We start from the raw sequence: 27,528 nt of genomic DNA, 5'->3' as shown, positions 1-27,528 counted from the left end.
ATACCGCAGCTGGTTCAGTGCCCGGCGCGGCGCTCGAACAAAGGATGCGCACTGTCATGCGTGGAGACACTGCGCCCGCAAGGCCGCGAGAGGAAGAAGCAAATGAGCGAGTTCTCCAGCGTCTGAGAAGGCAGAGGCTCCAAGATGCCAGGGAGCTCCGAGTGGCTTGTGGGGAGCAGCGAAGGCCCAACGAGATACATCTATTAATATATGATCACAGGGAAGAGAGCAAGCCTGCTGCATTCCATTTGATCTTCCGGGTGGATTCTGGCCCAGCCGCCCCTGTTCCCAGGCAGGGTCCTTGCTTATACTCACTGCAGGAATTTCTGATGGCAAAGGGAGGAGCAGGGGCTGGAGGAGGCAGGGCTCAGCGCCAAGCCAATTAAGGCTCGATAATAATAGTGCAGAGGCCCTTAATGAATACAAAGTGAAAACAATCATAAATGATTCATGGCTTTTCTTTCCAGGTCTGCTTGGCTTTCCAAGCACACGCTCAGGTTAATCCTCCTGGGGATCAAACAAATCCCCTTTGGCTTTTATAGTTCTCCTCCTCTGCTTCCTCCCTGCACCAGGTCTTCACCTCTTCCTTCCTCAACTTTTCTTTTCCCACAGAACACACGGGCAGGGATTTTTTTCTTTTCTTTTTTCTGTTTTGTTTTTGTTTTGAGAGAGAGATTTTCTGCTATAGGGTGTGTGCAGGCCATAGAGACAGAGAAAGAGCGACAGAAAGCGAGAAATCACCCTCCCAGGGAGATGACCATACCATAATCCTTTCTCCTCCAGTCTCCTCTGAAGATCTTGGGCACACATGCACGTATACCAGCGTGAGTTTTAAGGTGCCAGGTCCGGGACTTGAACCACAGTCGACTACATTGGAGTTCAGTGACATAACCATTACACCAACTGCTGGTCCTTGAAAAGGAGTTTTCTTATCCCATGGGACAATTTCGGGGGGTGTCTTACCCCCACATTGTAGGGCTGTGTCCCATGGTGGGCTTTTATCTCTGGGTCGAGAACGATGGAGACGGTGTATGGGATGCTGTGCCCTTTCTCCTGGGCAGTCTGCCCAGGGCAGGTAGCCTGGTGGAAGTGACCGAATCATGGCACCCAGGGCATTGATGGTAAAACCCAGAGGGTACCAAGGTCCTGCCCTTTTCCCCTGGGTTGCCCACCCTCCTCTCAACTCAATCCAACTGGCTTCTGTCCTCTCAGCGATCACGCTAAGCCCCTGTGAGCTCCAGTCCCTGACCCCGCCCTCACTTCAACCTTGCCTCTTCCTGGCAGCCTGCGCCAGGACAGCTAATTCCCGGGGGACAGGGTCTCATGGATTCCTCTCCACCCCATTTCCTTTTTTTTTTTAAGGTTTTGCCATGGGGCATGTGTGCTCCATGCACCTGGCATGATTTTCAATCTGCTGGGTCTGGGACTACCACCTTATTCAGCCATGTGAGAGTCCTGCGCCTTGACCACTACGCCACCTGCTGACCACCCCTTGAGACCCCCAGTTTTCTTTTCCCTCTTGGCTACTCCTTAACAGGGCTTTGTTCAGACTTTCATCCCTTCTAGTCCTACTCTTGCCCTCCACCTTTTTCCTTCCCCCGTCTCTGTACTGTTCTGACTCTCCTAAATTTTATCTCCGGCACAACCACTCCCAGATCTACAGAAGAGGTCCCTCCTGAAGACCCACAAACATGTGGAGGTATTGGAACGGAAGCCAGGATGAACACCCTGTGCTGGCCACCTCGGGGCTGCTCTCAGTCTAAGTGAGGGAGGAGTTAGACCCCGTTTACAGGCAGACAGGGCAACCCCCAAGCCATGTCTGCCCTGCCAGAGGGGAGCTGCGTGGCTCCACACAATTCTTCTCTTCTCCCAGTTGCCATATTCCTTTGTCCTTAGATATGGACATCTTGTTCTTAAAGAATTCATGGCCCAAAGCTTCCAGACCAACAATCTCCTGACCTACCCACTCCAAAATGAGTAAAATAGCTGGACCCACCCTGCAGGTGCCCCTCCCCACCACAAGGGGAACGCATGCACTGGCCCCACCTGACAGCAAGCCTGAACAAGGCCCCTCTGACCAGATAAAGACCCCTTGCCCCAGTTTCTCCTCGGCAACCCGTTTTCTAGGACTCCTGCCTTCTTGGGAGCTCTGTTTTTCCCTTCCCTCTCCTTCAGTAATCTTTCTGCCTTGCTCTACCTCTCTGTGTGTCCACATCTCTAATTTTTCATGAGCGTCAGACAAGAACCCCACATCCTGCTGCAACTGCCGGGCTCAACCACCCCGGCAACCCCGCAGTCCTGCATCCTAAGGCTGGGCGCTGTTTCCCATCCTGCATGGTGTGGGGTGCACGGGAGAGAACATGGTAAGACTCAGACGAGAAGAGTTGCAAGAGACCAGAATATGCTACCCTAAAATATGCCTCTTTGGCAAAAAGAATATTTAGAGCTGGGTATTTTGAGAAACTAAAGACACAGGAGAAGCTGTGAAAACAGATATTACCCTTTCATAAGAGAGATGCACTTCTATAAAGGCAATCTCCATGTGGGAAGAACACGAGGATGAGTAAATCAGTAGAGGCTTGTCAACGGAGAAGGTGCTGGACTTGGATCTGCATGACGAACCCTACCCTTGCTTGCTGTGTCACCCCACCTTCCCATGACTGCCCTGCCCACACCCTTCTTAGTTTCAGTGGCTAGCGGTATCTCACCCTCTGAATCAACCTTGCGATTGGTGAGTTGTCTGGATAGATAATTTGCACTTGGTGCCTTAATCCGTCTTAGACTTTTGTCTCCTCCCTAGACAATGGCTCATTTGCATTATATTTACCATAAAAGGGGACACGGAGGGACCTGTCCTTGCTCTGAGAAATAAGAAACTCCCTCTGAAATGCATCCACTCTGCATCATGTCTGTGATCATGCCCCGAAGGGACTGGATACAGGGAGATGCCAGGCTGTGGCTGGTCCAGCGATCGTGCAGTCCCATCTCAGTGAGAGAGAGACAGGTTCACGAGGCTGACACCCTGAGAATGGAGGGAGCAGACAGTGGGGTTGAGTCACTGTGGACTTGCAGCCACAATTCAGGGGAGCAGAGGCGGGAGGGCACAGAGCTGGAGAAAGGGACTGGGCACGGACCAGGGTTCGTGCTCCGAGGGTTCGTGTCTGCCTGTCACATTCACACACTGAAAACTAATCTTGCTGTGAGGGTGTCAGAGGGTAGGACCTGCTGGAAGGAGATGAGAGGGCGGGGCCTAAAAGGGTTAAATGTTCCCCAAGCACCTTAGGGATGAAAAAGGGTTAACTCAGTGTCTTGCTGGGGCATCAGACACTTTCACTGGAAAGCCCATCTAAAAATCTGGGGTCCTTTAGACATTCCTTCTCCTTCTCCCCTTTTTCTTCCTAAGTTATTCAATCCTTTCTTGACTTCGACATATGGCTGACCTTGTATTTTTAGGTTCTTGCCTTCGGATATGAAGACTGTAACATTCCTCAACAGTCGGCACCAAAACTAAGGACAGAATACATGACAAATACAGCAGCCAGCTATGACGTCCTGAGATAAGGACAAAATCACCCTAGGACCAACAGCTGTCTTGCCCCAGGATCACTCCAATCACCCAGCCATGGGACCGCCCCGCCCCCTATTAGATCAAGCCCTGAAGGACCTTTAGATAATTTCTTTTCAGAAAATAAGGAGATGTGACAACGACCTTTGGCCAGAACTGTCCTATACTGACTGCCAACACCCAGATATGGGCCCACAGATCACAATGGCAAGTAAGCTACTCAAAGTCCCTGCCATTGTCATGACCCTGCTTCTCCACCCCTCCCACATAAAGACATCATCTCTCCTCAGTAGTGTGGGAGTAAGCACCTCCAGTTTCAGACCCCAGGGTGCTCTTTCTTTTAATATAAATCTTTCCTTTTTCTCTTGAGATAGCCACCTCCTGAATCTTACTCTGAACCATAGTAAGATATTCCCTTTCCTTAAGTCCTAGTAAAAGTTCCTTGTGCCCACTCTGGGGCTGATGCAACTTTCCACATCCATCCCCTTTCCTTCTATGGAAAGTGAATAAATTCTCTTGTATTTGCTTTCTGAGTTCGTGAATTCTCTCAGAGCCTGACCAAGGCCACCCTGACATACTGCAGAGATCACCCTATGAGAGCCCTCAGGAATGGGATTAGTGCCCAACAAAAGAGGCCTGAGAGCTCCCTCACCCTTTCTACCAGGTGAAGACACAGTAAGAAGGCACTATCTGATGAACCAGGAAGGCAGTCCTCAACAGATGCTGGTCTACCAGCAGCTTGACCTCGGACTTTCCAGACTCCAGAACTGTGAGCAGCACATTTCTGTTACTTTGGAGTCACCCAGTTTATGATGTTTGGTTATAGCAGCCAGGATGGACTAGGACAAGCACAGTTCCAGCCAGGCCAGATAGACAGAAACAATGTTTATAAGGTTATTAACACCACAGGAAGAGAAGTCACAGACTGGCATATGACCACTGAGGATGTTAGCTCATCGATCTCCAAGAGGAAAGCTGGAAATGGGGGGTCTTTCCTAAAGGTTCTAGACAAACCTGTATTTATTCAGATTGAATTTACTTAAAAAGTTACTTAAGAGTCTAGGGGGCTGGCCCAGTGGCATGGTGATTACATGGCCAACTGTGAGGTTCGAGTCCCAGACCTGGTGGCTTGAAAAATAAGCTGGGTGTGTGTGCGTGAGTAACCAGAATCCTAAGAGGAGAGTAGAGGAGAAGAGACTGCAGTGTGGCCATTCCCTGGGGGCTGGGGGTGATTTCTCACTTTCCCTCTCCTTTTCTCTGACAAGTGCATGCATCCTATAGCAAAAACTGAAAAAAGAAATAGGTGGGGAGGAGGTTTGCCAGAGTGATTTGAGCAAGGATGTAGGTTGGTCTGCATTGCCATTAGAGGGATTGATCTGACAGGGTGTATAGGAATAGTCAGGTGATCCCACAGCTCGGGGAGCAAGCGTGGACACTCCTGCAACCTTTCCAGCGGAGAATCAACGAGTCTATGCTGAGGTTGTGGTCACATGGCAGGGGACAGGAAACCCCTATTTGGCTAAGATGATAGGAGAGCACAGCTCTCCCTGGATACATGCTAAGGAAGCTGTGGGGATTCTGGGTAAATAAGGGAGTGAGGCTGTTAGAAACGAATCTTCCTCAAGATGTTCAAGAATGAGAGGGGGAACAGCAGGTAGGAACCAAGCTGGGTCCTTTTCCCAAGGTATCCAATTTGAAAGGTGATTTTCACCAATGGGTTTTATACTATGATCCCAAAGGAAAGAGGAAATAGGAGGCAACCTTTAGGGGATATTAAGTGGACATCTAAGCAGGAACCCTTAGGCTTGTGAAAGCTCTGAGCCAAAGCTGGAAGAGAGCGGCAAGCTGGGTGTCAGAGAACTGATCCTCTTCACTTACCAAAGGAGATGGTAGAGGTTGAGGTCCCAATTCTCACCCCTCCCTATGTCACAGTCCTGTTAGGACAAAGCTAATCTTAGAGGAACCAGCAGTTGGCGTAATGGCTATGTCGCTGGACTCCCATGTAGTTGACCATGGTTTGAGTCCCAGATCCAGTGGCTTAAGCTCACGCTGGGCGCCTGTGCGTGCATGCCAAAGATACCGAGAGGAGAAAAGAGGAGAAGGGACTGTGGCATGGCCATCCCCCCCTTGGGGGTGATTTCTCACTTTCTGGCTGTCTGTCTCTGTCTTTCTGTTGAGCGCAAGTGCCCTATAGCAAAAACCTCTCCAAAAAACACCTAACAGATCTTGTAAACTGCCTGTTGACTACAACAGCCCTAATGAAGTGCGAAGCCCCCTAATGCTCTGAGTGTCCCTGATGATGGTGACCCGAAAAGAAAGTACCCCAGGCCCCAGATTTGTTACTGATCCCTGCCTCACCAAATGTCCTATTTTCCACCCCCGTTTCAAAGAGATGTCATTTCCCAGTTTGCCATTCTTTGGGAAGAAATGCAGTGCTATCTTCAGAAGAGCAGAATTCTCTCTGGTGACAAAGCTTCTGTTTTGCTGCAAATAAAATGATCAGGTCACCTCTGTACTTGCGGACAGGCCTGACAGGCTTCCTGACCTAAAGGACAGAGTGGGCCTGGCCTGTGGATTCAACAAGGACTTATCCAACAGATCATTTGCCAGGCACGAGGTGGCACAGACACAGTAAGAGCCACGTGTTCATGAGAGTCGAAGTTTGGGGCAATCTGGATGCTTAATAGGGACCAACGAAAGAGACTACAGAGGTTCACATGAAGGAAGATTTTGCAGCTGTAAAAATGGCTGCAGAGCACGCTTACATACTAACGGGAGTGAACTAGTAAGGGAAAACAGGCTAAGCGCCGAGGCACAGAACAGGGCCCTATGCACACAGTAAAAAATTCACAAGGAGATACAAGATACCACTGAATATTCATAATCTATTTGGCAGGTTGAGAAGTAGGTAAACAGAGGACAGAGGTAGAAGGGAGAGTTCTTTTTGTTTGCTTGTTTCCCATAGGGCATGTTCACTGCTGAGACAGAGAAAGAGAGACAGTGAGAAATCACCCCTTGGGAGGATGGCCATGCCACAACCCCTTCTCCTCCCTTCTTCTCTTGGGATTTTTTTTTGGGGGGGGTGGGGGGGTCACACACACACACATCTGCATAATTTTCAAGCAATTGGAACCAGGACTTGAACTGGATGTAACCTAGCTATGTGAGACCTAACAATTAAGCCTCCACTCCACCTACTGGCTGCTCTTTTTTTTTTTTTTTTTTTTAAAGACAGCAATTGGTTCCATCATCATAATCTTCTCGCCTCAGCCACCCAGCTAGAACTACAGGTGTGCACCACCACACTCAGCTCTTTCAGACAGGGAGGGTCTCACTATGTTAGCCCAGACCAGCCTTGAGTTTGCAGTCCTCCTGTCTCTGACTCCCCAAATCACTGGGATTTATAGGCATATGTCACCATGCAGGAATCGAACCTGGGCCTCCCGTGTGGTTCCAGTTTACAAAGCACAGCATCTTAGCAGCACATGCTACTATGGCTGGGCCTCATGCTCTCCTTTTCATACTTTTTGATTTTTGAACCATATAAATGTATTATCTACTAAAAAAATTTTAAACTGCAGAACATTGAAAAATAAATCAATGAAAGAGCCCACCACTGAAAATTATTCTCCTTTTCCACCCTCAGTCATTAATTTAAATTGAGAAATGTTTCTATTCACACACAATGATGGGAATAAATAATTACAATCAAGCTGGAGACCATAAAGATAGAAAAATTACTCTCTGGAATCTTGGATCCATTTTCTACTGATGAAGGAAATAGTAACATGCTATTTTGACAGCTCATATTACAAGAACAAGATACTCGTCAGCAGTGTGTCAAAAATACTGGCAAATGCAGTCGTTTTGGGTCCCTCCCCCCATTCAAAACCAATCTATCAATTTCTATTAATTGTACAAATGAAACAAATTTCTAGGCTGAAAGATGACTTCTAAGGTGGCTGCTATGGGAATGATGATATTTGTATTAGGAGCCTGTTGTGAGAACTTGAAAGGTAGCAGGTACCTCAAAATTCTGGAATAGTGTCATTGTTTTCTTCTTGTGAAGGGTTCAGTTACCAGAAAAAAATGACAATTTCTTTTCTTTTTTACTGGGTTGTCAGAAAAGTCATGACACATTTTTGCATAGAAAAACACAAAAAAATACACCATGACTTTCCGACAACCGAATAGTTACTGAGGATGTATGTGCTTATCAGAGACAGAGACAGGGTTGGGGGAGAGGGAAGAAGCATCCCCTCCGATGGGGAACGGTCATGCTTCAACTCCTTCATTTCTCCATCCTGTCAAGAGTTTGGCCACACACACACACACACACACACACACACAAACACACACACTTGTGTTTCTCAAGCTGCCAAGGCTAAGATGCCAACAGCATGGTTGGCCATGTGGGACCTGGCTTCCCTCAATCACTAGGCTATGGGGCTAGTCTAGAAATGTTCATTCTTTCTCTTTTTTTTTGTTTGTTTCTTTCTGAGAAATTTTTTGCTATAGGGCTTGTGTGCTCATTAGAGAAACAAAGAGACAGAAAGTGAGAAATCAACCCCTGGCGGAATGACCATGCCACAGTCCTTTCTCCTCCATTCTCCTCTTGGGATTTTGGGCATGCATGCATACACACCCTGTGTGATTTTTGAGCCACTGGGTCCAGGACTTGAACCGCAGTTGACCACGTGGGAGTCCAGTGCCTTAACCACGATGCCACCCGCTGGCTCATGAAGTGTTAATTGCTAATAAACATACGGCCCTCATCTCATAGTTCACGAGCGCCGTGTGCCAGAGGTAGTTCCAAGACAGGCTATACCCGTCCTGCTTTTGCCTGTGAGAGCTTGGACCTTTAGTGCCTGAGAACCTAGTAACTGAGATGGCAAAGGACTGAGGACACCACCACAACAGAGGAGGCTGTTCTTCTGTGAATGAGATGTGCCCCGCTGTGCCCCAGACATGTCTGGATGCTTTCGCAGTTCAGTGAAGCTCCTCACACATCCTTCTTTCCTTTATCATGATCTTTTTGTACCTGAGACCTCTTCACCCCATTGGCTAAACCCAAGTTGGCATTTCCAGGTCAAGACCTCAGATTTCATCACTAAGGGCATCGATAGAAACCACAAGCTCGAGGCGAAGGGGACACTGAAGAAATACATTCCTTTCTTCCCTGGCAGGGTCGCTGACTGAAGGGTAATAGCCGGGGAGAAATTCTGACATGAAAGCAAGACCTCTGCCCACCTCTCAGCCCCATAAGCTGTAGCACTGGAGCCAGAGCACAGCCTAGCAGGGCTTCGTTATCTCCAATGGGAGAGGGATGTTTTCTGGGGAGAGAGACTGCTCCCACTTTTCTCCAACCATCTCAGGTGGGAAGTGGGGGGCAGAGCACAGGACCGTGAATGATGTGACTGGCACTCAGAATGAACACCGGGCCCTTCCATCTTGTCTCTCCCTCCAGCTCTCTCTCTCTCTCTGCTACTTCCAAACCAAATGCCTGTCTGAATCGCATGATTCAAATTTCTACACCCCTGTTTATGCACAAAGGCTCAGCCTTGCCACAACTCCCGAAATAAACCGAAATCTGAATAGGGTTCAGTCCTCATATGTCAAAAGCTCTCAAGCGATTCCAATGCGCTGCCAGCACTGAGACCCCCAGAACACTGAATGCTGAGTTTCCACCATGCATCCTTTTTTTTTTTTTAAAATAAAAAAAAGATTTTTTGCTACAGGGTACGTGTATTTGCCGGCAAGAGAGAGAGACACACAAAGCAAGAAATCACCCCTCCTAGGGGTGATGGCCACACTGCAATTCCTTCTCCTCTCAGGATTTTGGGCACACATGCACATGTACCCAGTGTGAGTTTCAAGCTGCTGGGTCCAGAGCTTGAACTGCAGTCAGCCATGTGGGAGTCCAGTGTCTTAATCACTACACCACCTGCTGTCCCCCCACCCCCATGCATCCATAATGGGGTCATCTGCTTCCCCTCCATAGAACCTTCTTGGTGCTTTGCTCAGATAGGTGCTCAATAAATATTTGTTGCCTGGATTGGGGGATAGATCAGTTACCTGTCGTTAGTACCCTACAAACTGCTATGCTGGGCTTGGATTGACTTTCAACATTGCCCTGGTGCCTGATAGAAGCTTTTATTTTTAGTCAATTATTCAGTACATCAAAAGGACCCAACTTTCGGCATTCAGTCAGCAGCATACTAACATACTTTCTCTTGGAATAATTATTTCTGAAAGTGAAAGGTACAGAAACAATCTGGACAACATATTCACACCCAAGGAAGCTTACAAAATTATCTCACGATCCTTTTGTCACCCTTCCTGGTCATAAGCAATGAGAAGAATGAGAAATCGTATATTAAATGCAGTGCTGGAAACGTCCATTACAATCACTGAAGGAGCTATGAAATCAGAAAATTAAAAAAAAAAAAACTCAACTAGGGCAAGAAGAAATGTCTAATATCAGGAAACTGCAAAGGCTAACCAGATTTCCCTGTAACCAGAATGGTTTGATTGGTGACTTCCTCACAGCTAATCGCATTACAGAGCATTCTCACAAGGCTTGATGGAGCTCTAAAGTGGTGAGAGATGAGTGAGGATACGTTAGTATTGAAATCGGCACCGTCCAACCTTCTCGCCTGCCAAGTGCTATTTCAGAGAGTGGTATTATTACCCATGACTCCCTAGGGCTCTCTGAGGTCAGCCAGGGGACTCCAGCTGGATGTTTCGGGAGCCTGAGGCCTCTGCACAGAGCCGAGGCTTCCCTGAGCGGGTGAGGGAGACAAGGAGCCATTGACTAGACAGGGTGGGGCCTCAGTCAGCAAGAATAGGTGCCCCAGAAGTCCACATGGTGGGCTGCGAAACTGTCCTGGGGGAAGCAATTAGGTGGGAGAAGGCTTTCCAGCAGCAGAGGAGAGGCTGAGCCCTGATGACTAAGACAAGGCTTAGATGGAGAAAGACTATTCCAGATAAACAGAACAGCAAGTGCAAAGCCCAGGGGCAAAGGAGATGCTGGGGGAGAGCTTAGCAAGTAGTTAAGTGGTAGGAGGGGTAGGGAGACTGAGGCTGGAGAGGCAGCCAGGGCCAGATGGGGAAAGCTCAAGGTCCCCATTGCAGAAGGCATGTCCAAAAAGGTTCTTTCGGGTGGAAAAAACATAGGGATCCTTCAGAGGGAGGTGCTGAGTGCCGAGGAAGCCATGAGGCTTGGTGTCAGATAGACCTCACGCTTCAACACCGGCTTTCCACTTTCCACTGTGTGACCTTAGGCAAGAGGCTAACCTCCTCTGTATCTGGACAATAAAAAGAACACCGACTACCCAAGGTTGTTGGGGTTAAGAGATCACAGGGGCACAGGTGTAACAAAGGAGCACAGGAGCTCCTGAGGGGAAGAACTGCTAAAACCAGAATGGCTGGAGTCACACAGGAAAAGGTGGGGGGACCAGGGGACAGGAAGAGAATCAAAGGGAAAAGGTAAGAGAGATGGAGAAGGCTCTAGCTGGTGAAAGAGCCAGGTAGTTAGGGCAGCCAGATACAACATGGTTGACCACACGGTTCGAATCCTGGACCTGGAGGCTTGGAAAACACCCTGGGTATGTGCATGTGTGCCCAAAATGCTGAAAAGGGGAGAGAGGGAGGAGAAGGGACTGTGGTGTGACCATTCCCCACAGGGTGTGCTTTTTCCTCTCCCCCTCTCTCTGCTCAGTATGTGCACCCTTTAACAAAACAAAACAAAACAAACAAATAAACTTGGAAACAAGAAGGGAAGAGTACAGAAAAGGAGGGGAAGAGGGAGGAGTAAATGTACCAGCAGCATAATCTACTGTTTGGCATTTTCTCAAAGTACTGCAGTAGAGACTGAAAAGATTTAAATTATTTTCTGCTCATTTTTAGATATTGGCTTGAGATTCCTTTGACTCTGGGCCAGGCTCCAGTCCGGCCCAGAACAGGATTCCACAAAGCTTGCTGCTGTTGTTTCAAGTTCCTGCAGTTGGGGGGTTTGTGATTTCTGTCTTTTTTCTTTTTCCATTTGTTAGAGGACACAATCACCAGAGACAGACAGGGACAAAGATTCCTTAATGTGGCATGCTCAATTCCTTGTCCATTTCTCCACCCTCTTGGGATTTTGGGCATACACCCACAAGTACCAAACTTGTTTTTCAAGTAACCAGGGCCAGGATTCGAACTGTGATTGATAATGCAGGATCTGGCTTTCTTAACCATTAACTATGAGGCCAGCCCAATGGTTGGGATTGTTTTTAAGGCTACACTGTTACAGAGCCCCTTTTCCTGGATAAGTGTGGCTCTGTTTCACCCAATTGCTCACCATCTTGGGAGCCAGGGCACGCAGGGATCTGCCTTTATGGTGAATGGATGTCAACCTCATACCATCCCCCCTACATGCACACACACAACACACGGCCACCCCAGCTCTGAGGCCTTGTGGTTTCTCAGTCTCTGTCTTGTAATTATATAGGAAACCCTTTGCCTTCTCCACATCCCAGCAGACAAAGCAAGGTCTCAGATCACACGAGTGAAGCGGGTGGGCATCTGGGGAATGAGCAGGATATTTCTGTGTCGAGTAGGCAGGGATGCTTACGATCCAATAATCGCATCCCACAGCGTGGCTGTTTCAGCAACCAGAGGCGACCATGGACTAAGACTCTTGTACATGCAAGATCAGGGGAAATGCAATTTCTCAGGTAATTTCTTGGTCAGTGCATTTCCCTGGAATAAAAACTTGTTTGGTCTCAGGACACTAGGCTACAGAGTCAATTTAGTTCTTATAACGGGATGATAACCGAGACGGATTTATAATATGACTTTTTGGATATTAAAATGTTAATGAAATTTTTGTCATGAAAAATAATAGCTGTGTTTTTATTTTAACCATTCTCAAGGCTCCATCCCTTTTTTGAAATTTATTTCTACTCCCATAAAGAAATTGCTTTATCATCTAATTTAAGAAATAAGTTCCTCCCACCCCACCCCCCATGGTGATTTATTTTCTCTATAGAAAATGTTAATAACTGGCCAGAAATCTAAATGTTAAAAGCAAGGAAAAATGAAATCTTTGAAAATGAAAATAAATGATCCATTTTTCATCTCTCTCAGAGTAATTACTCTTCCCAAAAGATACAGGATATGGGAAGGGGAGGAAATGAATGATTTCAACGTTAAGTTCCTTGAAGGAAGTCACAGGGTCTCGGATTTTCCTGTCTATATATTCTGTGGACTAAATTTACAAAGCCTCTCCAGAAGCTGACCCTTGCTCAAGGAACCCAAAGATCAGAGCAGGCCACAGACACTTCCCGAAGATCACTGAATGAGAGAAGTTCTTTCAGGAGAGAGAGGGCATCAACGGACCTCAGAGGCAAGAACCCCCAAAATAAAGAGGGAAGGAGTGATTTCTGAGGGAGGGGATGAATGAGTAGGGAACTGATGGGAGGATAGGAGTTGTCCAACTGGAAGGAGATGTATGAAAAGATGGAAGGCATCTACTGAGCGCTCACCATCATATTCTTTACCCTGATGACATGCTCTGAACCTTAGGAGACACATGGAAAGCGATGGAACTCAAAAGAGTGACACTTCTTACAGGACCAAAGGATGCCCACACCCTTTTTGCCTAGAAAAATACATCATGACTTTTCCCACAACCCAGTTAGGAAAAACAAGGCAAAGGAAACTGTGCAGAGAGGGGACTGAATCAGTGTCAGAGTCTCAGGCCTTGAAGGGGTCATCCCTGATAAATAATTTCTTTTGCCTTTTAATTTTTTCTTTTCATTTCTTTTCTTTCTTACTATAGGGCACATGCACTTGCTGGAGGGAAGACAGAGACAGAGAGAAAGTGAGAAATCACCCCCTCCCCACATGCCAAGGAAGACAGCCCCTCCCCACCTGCCAAGGAAGACAGCCATGCCACAATTCCTCCTCCATTCTCCTCTCAGGAATTTTGGGCACACTAGCACATGTGTTCAGTGTGTTTTTTTCAAGCCACCAGGTCCGGGACTCAAACCACTCTGTCAGCCATGTGGGGTTCAGGTACCTTAACCACCATGCCCCCGGCGGACCCCTTGCCTTCCTTTACATGCTCCTGGCAACGGGGTACCCATCACTTCTGCAGCCACCCTGCTCCACTGACGCTCACTGTGAGCACCTCGACCACCACCTTGTTCTCTGGCTCTGTATGTCCAGCCTCCCCAGGATTCCTACTTTCAGCTGCTCAATGAAGTTTCTCAGAAACCCACTTGATTTCACAAGAAGGCCTGAGGACTCACTCAGTCCTCAGCGTTGGCTCCTCCGCTCGACATGGCAGGGGCTGAGACGACCTCACAGTGAAGGAGAACAACACATGGGACGTCCATGGTTGCCCACTCCATGAAGCTGCTCAGGCTACTTCAGCTGCCCGAGCACCCTGCCCCAGCCCAGTCCTTCAGAAAATCATCATTACCGTGCTGGTGCAGCCAGCGAAGCAGGCAGACAGGTAGGTGATGCCGTCTGCCCCACACACTGGAGTGAAGGAGTCGGTTTGGCATTCACAGTTATTATTGCAGGGTGAGTAGGGGTCCAGGGCTGGGCCAGGTGCTGAGCTGGAGGAGAAGGAAAAGGGGAACCCGTTAGGAACAGGTCAGTTTGCAACGAGATGCCCCCAGCCAACAGCCCCTGCCCACCGCTGTGATAAACCACACGGTGCACCTGTCATGCAACTCCTACCTTCCTTTCCTCTTCCGAGGACTTCCTTGTCTCGGGGGATGTATCCTGTGAGGACCAGCCCAGGGCCACCACTGAGAGCTACCCAGGGTACCTGGTCTGTGGCTAGCTGGGTAGGAGCTAAATCTAGCTGTAGCTCCTTTTATAAAGCAAGGAGGAAGAAGCCCCTTCTATCATTTACACCAACAGGTCCTCAAGACTGGTGGCAGCTGGGGTTCAGCTGAGGGCCACCCCCTGTGATGCCTCAGCTCATCCCTCTCCCTGGACCAATCACTATGCCCGCACAACCGGATACTGAGCAGCTTCCATCTCCGGGTCGGTCCTTGCCTGTCCTATCCCTGTCCAGGAGGTAAGAAGCCTTGCGATGCTCATTACACTGCTCCAACCAGACTGGCTTCAGTAATCACTGTCTGACTGAGTCAATGTCCCAACAAAACAGCACGAGGATGTGCACCATTAAGGGTACGGTTACCTAGAGCAGGCAATCTAAGGAGAGGAGGAGGGTGTGGGTGTCTTTAGTCTCAGAAGAGGAGGTATCACTCCTTTAAGTTCCATCATTTTCAGTATGCCTCTTAAGGTTCAGAGCATGGCACAAGCATAAGGAAGATGATGGTGACACCTGACAATTTACGTGCCATGCACAGCTCAAGGTACCGTGTGCCTCATTTCATTTATTCTCAGTGAAACCCCCACGGGCTTTATAGAAAAACTGAGGCACAGCCGTAAATCAGAAATGGTATAAATGAGAACAGAACGGGGCCAGTTTGACCATAGGCTCCCATTTTTCTTTTTTATGGAAGCATAACACCTTTATCCTAAGTCCCATGCTTCTAACCATTGCAATCTACTGCTCGAGTGCAGAGCAGAATGATCCATATTAGGGGCGGTTATTTATAGCAAGGGCAAAGCAGAGGGCACCAGCCCTGGTCAGGGAGGGAGTGGGGGGAGGATGTGGAGGATATTGGATGAAATTGGATGAAGTTTCCTTGTGGTTAACGTAAAGGGGAAGGAGGGACACGGGTGCCTGGATTGAGCATGGACATACGAACAGTCACCTCTACTCTGTTCTCTTCTTCTACCGACTCACCCTAACAGGGTGGCAGATAAGCCCTGGCTCTACTGCCCTGTCTGACTTAAGTGTGGGAGCAGCCCTGGTGGCCTGCCTAGAGGAAGAGTCTGGCACTGGAGAAAGGAACTACTCCTATGGCCAGTCATGCTGCAGCCTCAATGCTTCAGGCTGGATTCCCAAGGCAACCTCAGAGCCCCATTTAAAAAAGGGACAGTTGTTGATACTGGAAAAAAAAGGACTCCCTGCAATTCCCGGAGGGCAATACGGTTGGACTCTGGCCCAAAGTCTTAAGATAATAACGAGGAAATAAGTGACCCCCTAAGAACTAGCTAACATCCTTCCCCACCTCCCTCCTTCCACACTTGAAAATACCTACCATGGGTGAGATCGTGTAATTATTATGTGAGCCTCATAATAGCTTCTGCTAGTTTAAGGAATTGCTGAATTCAATTCTGTCTTTAACTTCAAGGTGAATTTTGAGTAAGATTTATCTTTATTTCCCACCTTCACATCACTCCTACAGTCAGCTGTCCAAAGAGCAGCACGGGTACCCTGGGGAGAGCAGCCCGCTTTCCTCCCACAGGGCCCTCCTGGCCTGTCCTCACAGTCCGGATGGTCACGCTAATTCTTCCACCCAGGGAGCAGGAGGCAGAGGCGTCCTGTTCTCTGCTGCTCAGGGTCACCAGGGACAAAGCTGGCTCCACTAACCTCCCCTGGGGACCGAAAACGCTGGTGTGCCTGGGCTGGGGGGGGCAGAAGCAGACACTCCGGGTACTCACTTGTTTCCATAGGGAACAGTAACTCCAGCCACAGGGCCCGTGTCGCAGCCCAGGAAGAGGAAGGACACGTAGCAGGCCGTGGACACCAGGTTGACGAGCATGGCCATCCGGATGGCCCCCAGGGCAGACAGGCTGAGCTTCTTCACTAGGAGGCCGCCCAGGAAGATTCCCAGACAGGCACACGGGATCGCGGTCATGCCTGGAAGGTGAGCAGAAGGGGGACCGTGAATGAGAAAGGAAGGGATGGTCACACATACAAATGAGCAGCAAGTCCAAGGCTAAGCCCAAAGGACCCCCTGCAATCCCCGGGCAGGCAGCTGTCTCAGTGGAACTCCAAAATCTCCATGAAGGGTCTGAAGGGTCTGATTTCTACATTTGGGAGCTCACAGAAGACTGGGGGAGATAGACGTGAAAAAACACAATCATGACTCTAAGCATGTGTGCCTGTCACGCTACAGGGGACGCCTTTGGGGGAACTCACGTAGGCTGAAGTGAGGACAGCCAAGCGACAAAGTTGACAGATCAGAACACAGACACCCATCTTAGGAAAGTAATAAATACTGGGACCAGCAGTTGGCATAATGGCTATGTTGCTGGACTCCCACGTAGTCGACCGCGGTTTGTGTCCCGGACCTGGTGGCTTAAAACTCACGCCGGGCGCGTGTACGTGCGTGCCCAAGATCCCGAGAGGAGAATGGAGAAAAAGGGATTACGGCATGGCCATCCACTCTCCAAGGGTGGTTTCTCGGTTTATGTCTGTCTGTCTGTCTCTTTCTGGTGAGTGCACCCTCCGAGGGTGGTTTCTCGCTTTATGTCTCTGTCTGTCTGTCTCTCTCTTTCTGGTGAGTGCATGAGCCCTATAGGCAAAACTTCTCTTGAATTTTTATAAAATTTGAAAAAAGTAATAAATACCATAGACAGGGATGTGCTTGTTTTTAGGGTGACATGGAAAGGGGACTCAACATCACTTAGGGATTTCCTCCCACTCTTCTAATTAGGCAAGGAGAGAAGGTTTCACGGGAGGCCTGGAGGCCGTTGAACATAAAGGCCATGGAATCACCATCTGTGGAGACACTGTTTTGGTTTTGTTTTGGTTTGGTTTGGTTTTTAAGAGAGAGATTTTTGCTAAAGGACACATGCGCTTGCCAGGGAGACAGAAAGACAGAAAGTGAGAAATCAATTGCCAAGGAGGATAGCCATGCCACATTCCCTTCTCCTCTGTTCTCCTCTTGGGATTTTGGGCACGCATGCACATGTACCCAGCGTGACTTTTAAGCTGCCGGGTCCAGGATTCAAACTATTGTCGACTACATGGGAGTCCAGTAACGTAACTACTACGCCATCTGCTGGTCCCATCAGGGAGACGGTGTTTTAACCAGCTCTGTCACCGCTCAGGAAGCAGTATCAATCCAGTCAACATGTTCTGCAGCTCTGGGGGAATAACTGGCGTGCATGTTCCCGTCTCTCTCACATACAGTGCTGTCTGCAAGGCAGCAGGGTCATAACCTGTGATTTCTGATTCTCAGGCACCCATGGCATTTGAGGGGGCCTCCGGGATCCTAGGGTTCCAAAGCTGTGTTTGGTTTTGCTCCATTTGGATTCATTTCACCTCAGATTCTGCTTTCAATTACTGCGTGTCATTTATCTACCATGCAGATTCCGCATGGCCAGTTCTGCAGGCTAGCCCGTCTCCTCCTTGCCAATCAGCAGACCCCGGGTCAGTTGACTACATCAAGCAGCTGATATGTGCTAAGAGAATGCAAATTAATGCGAATATTAGGGCAAGAAAGTGTAATCAGGGAGGCCCAGCTCTGTAAGAACACAGCATAAGTCACACGGAAAACAAACCTGTTCTATCTCTGGAATGTCTTGGAATGTCTGTGCTCGCTTACTTTCCCTTGCCATATAAAAGGTCTTCATGAGGCAGCTCCTGTGCCCCTCTCTGTCCTCATCCCATGCTCACTACCCACCCCCCAGCCACACCTACTTTCCCTCCCATCTTCCCTGAAAAATACCAATAAGGCCAGGACTCCCAGTCTTTGAACTTGCGGTCTCCTCTCCAGGGACACCCTCGCCCTGTGAGTTTACCTGGCTGGACCCTACTATCTTCAGAGAGACTTTCTCAGGATACCCAGTCTCCAGTGGTCCTTGTCCCCCAACCTGGGACTGTCCACAGTTTCTGTTTGATTGCTTTCATGACTCTCTCTGCTATCTGAGGCTTCTTCATTGACCTTTAGTTTTCCTGTTGTTTCTCCTACAATAAGGATGCAGCTTCTTGAAGGACAAGAACTTTTTTCCTGTTGTTCAGTCCAGCTGGACTCCCTGGGCCTAGCACAGTGCCTGGCACAGAGTCGGTGTGAGAGTTCATTTCGTATTGAATGATTCGGTGCACTGACCAGGTCTGTTTGAATGAATGCTGGTAGCAACATGTCTATGCCCAGAGAGCAGGCTAGGTTTTGTTTCATTTCCTAGCAGAGACAGTAGGGGTGTCACCTGGTGATGATGGTCACCATGGCAACAAAGGCTTTCTGCATCTTTTCTTCAAGCCATCATCGGGCTCCCCTCTCCCTCGCTGAAATATGTGCCATCCTTAGCACTCCGAGCGGGGCGGGCATTATCAGAACTCCCCAGCAACTCCATCCTCATTACCTTAACCTATGCAGATTAAGCCCTTTTATTCTCACTCAGAAATCAAAGCCATCAGCCCCCTAATCATCTGTGCTGCTCTCACTGAACTCCGTCCTGCCTCAGTGCCTGAGATGACTGTACGCCCCGCCTCCCAGGTCTGCGGGAGCTTCCTGCAAACGTGCTTCCCCTAATGGCCCACTGCCAGTCCCTCCTGCAGCCAGCCTTTCAGGGTCCGCGCTAACTGGAGCGATGCCATGGGCAGGGAACAGGGAGAGAACACACGTGCCCGCCCGGACTGCCCGTGTGGGAGAAGGTCACCCCTGCCAGGCGTGCTAATAGACAGAAATCGCTGTGAGACAAACAGGCGCAGGAAAGCAAAATTGTTTTTCTGACCTTTTCCCTCGAAGACTGACTATTGATTTGTTTGTCGATAGAAAACTTAGGCATCTGTTCTGAAATAGAACACAGCCCAAAGTCAAGTAACTGCACATGTCCCAGTGGCAAGAATCACAGCAGAGAAATCAGAAGTGAAAGGGAAATGCTTCGGGTGCTGGAAGGCTAAGACTGAGAGATCTCAGTGATAACAGATAGGTGATCGTTTTCATTATAAACAGGCATGTTTTACCCCATCCCCATCAGGCAGGTATTAAAGGGAAGACGGCATGCTGCTCCTCACTCTTGGAAGTAAAACTCACAAAATGGTGTGTAGTAAAAAGTTATTAGGGAAAAATAGGTACATAAAATATACACATATCAAATAAATATATATAGAATAAAGTGCATTATACATTTATAAATTATGTTTAATACATATAATATATAAATGAGGAACTTTTTATATATTAAACATAGGTTTATATGAATATATTTAAATATATAGTATATAATATGTAAAGTATATTTTATATGTGTGTATATATGTGTACATAAATACATACATAAACATGTATATATACACATATATACACATACATATATATATGCGTGTGTATGTAAACAACTGTGCTACCCTAAGCGGTTCTCAGGAAAGGCTAAGATAAAGCCACATCATTATGTAGGGTTTTTTTTTTGACTATAGGGCACGTGCGCTCACCAGAGACAGAAAGCGAGAAATCACCACCCCCAGGGTGTATGGCCATGCTGCAATCCCTTCTCCTCCATTCTCCTCTTAGGATCTTGGGCACACATGCACATGCACCTGGCATGAGTTGTAAGCAGCTGGGTCCAGGACTTGAACCGCAGCTGACTATGTGGGACGTAACCATTACACCATCTGCTGGTCCCCTTACCTTTTTTTTTGGAGAGGTTTTTGCTATAGGGCGCGTGCGCTCGCCAGACAGACAGAGAGAGACAGAGAGATAGAAAGCGAGAAATCACCCCCCAGAGGGGATGGCCACGCCGCAATCCCTTCTCCTCCATTCTTCTCTTGCGATCTCGGGCACGCACGCACACGCGCCCGACGTGAGTTTAAGCCACCGGGTCTAGGACTCAAACTGCGGTCGACTACGTGGGAGTCCAGCGACATAGCCATTACGCTAACTGCTGGTCCCCCCTTACCTTTTTTTAAACTGAGTCATGTTATGGCCTGTAAAGTGCACAAAGCTGAAAAACAGTCTGATGTTCTTTTATACTGTGCCCCACCACAGCTCAGATCAAGCTTAGAACATTTCTAGCAGCCCAAGAGGCTCTCTGGGGCTCCTTCCCAGTTAGTTTCCCCCAAGGGTAACCGTTGCTCAGGCTCCTGTCATCTTAGTTAACTATTCCCCTTCTTCATTCATATATATATGCTCTCTTTCTCTGATGCCTTTCCGCTCTGTGAGGTTCAGCCACATGGAGGCATGTATCCAAGCCCTTCCTTCCCCATGCTGTGCAGTGGTCCACCATGTGAACACGCCATCATTTATTTGCCCGTTCTATTGCTGATGAACTTTTGGGTTGTTTCCAGTTTGGGGAGGATTTATGCATAAATCTACTCTAAACAGAGTTATATAAGAGGTTGTCCAACAGTTCATGGAAAATGTGCATTACAAAATAAGTGCATGGAATTCAAAAATTTTTCGCACCATAATAACTTATATTTTAATTCCATTTTTCCAGAAACTTTTTGATGCCCTCTCATATATGAATATATAAATATAACAAGGGGATCTAAACACTTGTTCCTAATGGATACATGCCAGGAAAAGGCCTCCAGCCACTGCAGGCCCAGGCCGGCTCTGTGCTCCTTGAAGGTCTCGGTAAGTTCTTAGAGCATTACACGCACCACGGACTCCCTCTGCCCTCAAGAGCACACAGGCCACACTCACCAAGCAGCTGGTTGGCAGAAGAGGTGGTGAGGTTAAACTGCTGCTCCAGGTACTTCCCCAAGAAGGCAGCGAAGCCAGCCACCACTGCAATCTCCATGCAGGCGGCCAGGATGATGCAGGTGAACACGGGGTTGGAGAGCAGGTGCTTGGTGACCTTTGGGATCACTGCCGGGAGAGAGACAGCAGAGGGTCAAGGTCATGCATCTTAGAAGCCCCTCCTCCAGATGACCCCTCCTGATTTCCTCTGCCCAGCTCTGTAAACATGAGGACACCTGGTTGCTTGGGATAAAAACTGTATCTCGTGAAAACTATGGCTTCAAAACATATGCTGGCACTTTTCAATTAAACTATTTTCTACTAAAACAGGAAAGATAATATCGTGTCTTTTTTTTTTTTTTTTGCCAGAGGGCACATGCGCTTGCCAGAGAGAGACACAGAAAGACAGATGGAGAAAAAAGAATCCTTGGCATGTGGTCTTCTGTCAAGTGCAATGACGAACCCTGGCAAGGAGCAAGAAGGCTCTGGAGTATCAGGACAACCCCATCATCTCGCCATTGATGCCACTATTTGAACAGGTCATTACAGAACAGCTGAAACACTGCTGCTGTGTCAAATGTGTGGTGTCATGGCTGCTGTGGCTCAAGCCAATGCCAGGTTAAAACGAGTGGACTGACAGCTATTTAGGGGTTCGGGCAGTATGCACGTAAGGCTACAATCACACAGACGACGTGCCAATGAAGACGTCAGGAAACTCTACTCTGATAAAATCAAAATTGTAACAGGGTGGACTATCGGACAGAGAACTTTCTGCTTGTTTCCACCTGTATAAGTAGAAAAGATAAACAGGCCAGCAGGGAGTGTGGTGGTTGGGGCTCTGGACTCTCACATGGCTGACCATGGTTCAAGTCCTGGATAGGGAGGCTTGTTCTCATTTTCCCTGTTTCTCTCTGGTGTGCGCATATATCTTATAGTATATTAAAAATAATAATGAATAAAATAAAATAAACAATTCATTAAAAAGAAAGAAAGAAAGAAAAGATAAAGCCGAGTCCAGGTGAAGCGGCTGTACACCAGTCTGGGAACAAGCCGTCAGCACTGAGGGTCATGCAGAATAAACAGGTGGGCGGGCGGTCTCACAGCGTCCCGAGGTGAGGAATTAGCCAGCTGTCCTACAGAAGAGGCTAATTACCCAGGCTCAGTCTCTTCTCCTGGGAGATGAAACCTCTAAATGGCCCAACTAATTAGAATAAAATAATAATAGGGGATACATACGTTTTTAATAATGTTAACAGACAAGCTCAATAAATCAAAAAAGAATGGGTCAGGGACCAGCAGACACACAAAACCTAAAATTTATCATTTCTGAGACAGATACCAAGCTCCAGAAATAAAAATCTATATAAAAGATAGGGATTTTAAGAATTCTTGGACATAATGATAAGAATTTAGTTATGGATATTGACTGGGCTATATCTTTAGAATTAATGTGGGCTGAGAACTGGATCCTACATCCCAACCAAGGAACACATAGAATAATCAAAACTGATGATCTCAGGTGTTCTGCGGTGTTTTTCTGTAAAGTGACTTAAACCTCAGGAATGCAACTCGTGGATTAAGTAAATGCATAAATAAAAATAAAACAAAAAATTTAAAGAAGGCTAAGAATTAAGGTGGTAAGAAAACAACTTTAAATCATGGTATTCAGACATTCATACGCCTGTTTTATTGTAAGTATACGGTCATTTACGTGTGTTTTATCTATTGAGTCATTGAAAAAATCACATTTTTGCATAGAAAAACATGAAAATAATACTTCATGGATTTTTGGACAACCTAATTTTTTTTAAAACGTTCCAGACATTTATGATTTTTTTTAAAGTTTTGTTTTGTCACAGGGTGCATATACTCACCAGACATAGAGAAGGAAAGTGAGAAATTATTCCTGGGGTGATGGCCATGCCACAATCCTTTCTCCTCCATTCTCCTCTTGGGATTTTGGGTACGCATGCACACACACTCAGTATGATTTTCAAGTCACTGGGTCTGGGACTTGAATGGCGGTTAGTCATGTAGGAGTCCACAGCCTTAATCACCATGTCACCTGCTGAGCCCCCTAGTTTTTATTTTAGAATTTTTTAATCACATTTTTTCTATTTTTTTTTTAAGAATTACTTTCATTTAACTTTATTTATTTTAATTTGATCAGAGAAGGGTGGGAGAAAGAGAGAGAAAGCAAGAAAGCGAGAAAGCAAGCTACCATGTCCAGGACTTGAATCCTAGCCTAGCCATATGGGAGTCCAGTGTCCTTTAACGACCATGCCACCTGCTGGCCCCAGAGCACCCCCCCCTTTTTTTTTTTTTTAAAGAAAAACCATTTCAAATAAATGACTAGCAATGTTTATCTTTAAAAGACCATGTTTAAATATTAGGATATTTCCCTTTGTTAAATCTGCCTTATTTGAATGTTTCCTAAGTATTTAGAGGAACGTTGAGTGTGAACTGTTTAGAAATGTGGATTGTTTAATATAAAAGATGGCTACGGTGAGTATAGACAGAGAAATGAGGTCTCTGTCTTCAGGGACAGGAGCCCCTTGGATAGTCAGACTCCCTTGTTCATCTCTGCCAGTGAGTGTAGACCGATTTGTTACAGCGTGTGGCACGTCGTGACGGTGTAACGTTCCTGCGACAAGGGCCAACCTGGGCATGCCATGGAACACCAAGTTTCACACTAGAGAGAGAGCAGTGCAGATCACGTTAGGTGATCACAGCGCCTCCTGGAAATGAACGTGTCTGAAAATCCTGGCCGTGTGTTCACATACGCTGGCAGGTGATAGCAGCACTACTCATTGCGCTCTTTCGGAATTAAAATATCTACACTCTGGAAACATTGCCAACAACGAACAAACAGGCGGGGGACATTCTGGGGTAAGAATCCTCTGGCATGCTTTCATGGCGGGTGGAGTTCTAGGGAACAAAGCACCACTCATGTCACAAAACTGCCGCTGGGCTGACACTACCAGCATCCTCTCCTTAGCGACTCTGTCCTCTGGCTCAGGAATGACCTTGATGACAATTTGAGTTGGATCATATTATATATTTAAACTTCCCCTGCCCTGACCAGAGCCATCACAATGTGTTTGGGGATGACAAAGGCACTCGTTCAGACCAAGCAATTCCAGTTCACACAACATTTTTTTACTTCAGCGACCACTTCCATCATTCCAGAGATAATTCCACTTCAGTGGGTGGGATTCTTTGTCGAGACAGAAGTCTGCCTGCTTCTTAGTATCTAATGACTCATTTCTCCTTGAACTAGATATGAAAACCACTAAGTTTGAGAACCATCGGACCAAAAGTTCAACGATGCCTCCATGGGCCTTATGTGCAAGAGAACATTTCTTCTTTTCCTCTAACCAGGTCACCTGTCTTCGGAAATGACGGCGACTTCGGTTCAGTTATTTTCCTCCCAGGTTCCTCCTCCTAGTCTTGGTGATGACTTGTAGCATTCTCAAAAGAGGATTCCTTTTCCGTGTCCGAGCTACCCTCCAAAGCTCCAGTGTGAGAAGAGCTATTAATTAGCTTACGCCTATGGCTTTCCCAGTGTTTCAAGCTTTCTCATTCAAGTGGATTGGGGAGCCTCCACACTCTGACTTTGCAAGGAGGCCTTAACTCATGAGGTGGCCCAGGCACGCAGCGGCTGGTGAACCAAGGCACAGGAGGCCACTGGACACCTGGAGTCTTCTGGCATTTACCTCCCACCCACCGAGTTAGCCTCAGAAGTCAGGAGCTGGGAGTGGGAGGTAGGTTGGTTTGAATTATGCGGTCTCACCAGCGGGGAAACCTTTTCAGCTCTCATCATGGGCCCAGTGCTGTTATCAGCAGGAGGCTACAAAATTGGGAAGAACAGCAGGGGAGCGGTCTCTAGGGAAAACAAGTTCTCTTTCTGTCTTTCTCTCTCTCTTTTCTCCTCCCTCCTTTCTCTTTTTTTCATCCCTCCTTTCTTTTATTTTCTTTCTTTCCTTCCTCTTTTTTAAATCTATTTATTTATTTTTTAAGATTTCTGTTACAAGGCGCATACACTCGCCACAGAGAGAAAGTGACAGAAAGTGAGAAATCATCCCCCAGGAGTATGGCCGTATCGCAATCCGTTCTCTTCCATTCTCCTTTCGGGATTTCAGGCACACACACACACATTTGCCCGGCGTGAGTTTTAAGCTGCCAGGTCTAGGACTTGAACTGCGGTCAGCTACATGGGAGTCCAGCAATCATTACACCATCTTCTCTCTCTCTCTTTCCAAAGTATTATTTATTGGGGCCAGCAGATGGTGTAGTGGTTATGTAGTTGGACTCCCACATGGCTGAGCATGGTTTGAGTCTTGGACCCGGTGGCTTGAAAATCAAGTCAGGCACGTGTGTGTGCATGGCCAAGATTTCGGGCGGAGAATGGAGAAAAAGGGATTGTGGTGTGTCCACCCCCTGCTCCCTGGGGGAGGGGATGATTTCTCACTTTCTCACTTTCCCTCTCACTATTTCAGTCTCTCCCCTATCAGCAAGACAAAAACCTCTTTTTAAAAAACAATTAGTTTTATTTATTTCTTCCATAAGTGAGACAGATAGAGACACAGCACCCCCTAAAAGCACCCCGATACAGCAATCCAACCCTAGCTTCTGCCAGCACAGGGTCAAGGGTGTGCACACAACGTATAGGGAGGTCTCAGGATGCAAACTGGGAACCCTCCTGTGTGGGTCAGCCCTACAGGGTGTTGGTTTTACCGCCAGGCCTCTGTCCAGCTGCCATGAAAAACAGGGTCTCTACTGCTAGTACTTGGAAGAGATTTCTGTAGGACTGAGACTTCTTGGAAATTGGCGGGGCTTTCAGGTGAGAAAAAGGCAGATCTCGAGAAGTCGTGAAGACACAAGGTGGCAGAGCACATCCTACGTGCCAGACACCATCCTAAAGGCCGGCCAATGAGTCAACTCAAGCAGTCCTCACGACAGACCTGCGATCCTGGGTCTATGAAATTCTCCATTTACAAACGACGCTGGGGCCGAGAGAGGTCCCACAGTTGGAGCAGCGCTTGAGCGCTGGCAGCTGTGAGTGCAGCATGTGCTTGTCACAGGTGTGTGCTCTGGTCTGGGTTCTGAGAGGCGCTGCGGTTGGGCTGGAGATCAGGCACACAGAGTTCTCTCCATCATCAAAGGTGCAGCCTGAGTGCCAGGAATAGCAATGGTATCTCCTCGCTCAGGCTGCAGAGAGGGACCTGCTCTGGTATGAACCTAGGGCTTCGTTTACGTTTTGTGAAGGAAGAGAGCTAGAGATAAAAAGGAGACAGGGAGAGAGAAAGGAAAGCAGGATTGGAGAGCTCAGGGCACCAGCAGGGGGCAAGGTGATTATGGAGCAGGACGCTCACATGGCCAACTGTGGTTTGAGTCCTGGACCTGGCAGTTTCCTTTTTCACTTTCCCTTTCTCTATCTCTCTGGTGAGCACATGTGCCCTATAGCAAAATTTACAAAAATAACACATACAATTAAATAATTATTTAAAAAAGAAAAAGAGAAGCTCAGTTCTTCTCGAATGAAGCTGTAAAATAGTCTGGCTAAGAACCTGGCCTAAGGAGCCAGGAAATGGGGGGTTTGAATTCTGGCTTTGAGACTTAGCAGGTCCATACTGGAGCACATGTGTCCATCCTATGGTTGCCAGCGATGACACAAGACCCGTGCACGTGAGGCATGGGGCCAGCAGTGTCTCCACAAAGGCAAGGGCTCTGTAAGAATCATCATCAAACGAACACAAGCAACCAGGGGCCAGGTTAGGGGAGGACCCTTGGGTTCCTTGCCTTATGGAGGCAGGTCTTGGAACTGTGAGAACACCGGGGTAGCCAAGGGGACACATCTGTGTAAGGGGCTGGGGAGGAGACACAGTAGGCAACACTGTGGCTCTGGTGGGGAGCTGAGCCCTTGGGATCCACTACCGGGGTCAAGGGCTTCCCAGGAGATCCACCTCCTCTAAAGAGCCAAGCAACAGGCCAGGAGGCAAAAGTCCTTGTCCTCTGCTCCTCCTAGGCAGTGGTCACTGGGAGGACTGCGCATTGCAGGACTCTACTGACTGTATTTCTACCTGTATCTCTTTATTGGAATTGGTCTTGACTTTTTTGTGTGTGTGTGTGAGAAAAAGAGATTTTTGTTATAGGGTGTGTACACTCACTAGAGAGACAGAGACAGAAGTGAGAAATCACCCCCTCAGGCAGGATGGCCACACCACAATCCCTTCTCCATTCTTCTTTTGGGATCCTGGATGCACACACAGCCAGCGTTGAGTTTTAAACTGCTGGGGTCGACTATGTGGGAGTCCAACGATGTAACCATTACACCATCTGCTGGTCCCTTGACTTTCTTTGACAGCGCTGTCAATACACCACTGTTACAGCTTCCAAGAGGGGGAGATGTAGTCA

At 47.7% G+C, this 27,528-nt stretch overlaps 1 protein-coding gene across 1 annotated transcript in view; it reads right to left on the bottom strand.

Moving 5' to 3' along the window:
* The window catches only part of SLCO3A1 (solute carrier organic anion transporter family member 3A1), a 293,297-nt gene that overhangs the window by 33,672 nt on the left and 232,097 nt on the right, over window positions 1-27,528 (bottom strand). The window contains exons 5-7 of the mRNA XM_027769252.1: window positions 21,076-21,240; window positions 16,142-16,340; window positions 14,034-14,172 (exon numbers count right to left, since the gene is read on the bottom strand). Coding sequence (XP_027625053.1) covers window positions 14,034-14,172; window positions 16,142-16,340; window positions 21,076-21,240 — 503 coding nt within the window. The remainder of the gene's footprint in view (window positions 1-14,033; window positions 14,173-16,141; window positions 16,341-21,075; window positions 21,241-27,528) is intronic.

Source organism: Tupaia chinensis, unplaced genomic scaffold (assembly GCF_000334495.1).
Source record: "Tupaia chinensis unplaced genomic scaffold, TupChi_1.0 Scaffold000078_1, whole genome shotgun sequence".
Taxonomy (NCBI): domain Eukaryota; kingdom Metazoa; phylum Chordata; class Mammalia; order Scandentia; family Tupaiidae; genus Tupaia; species Tupaia belangeri.
Note: the sequence above shows the minus strand (reverse complement) of the source record. Positions and strands in the feature narration are given on the sequence as shown.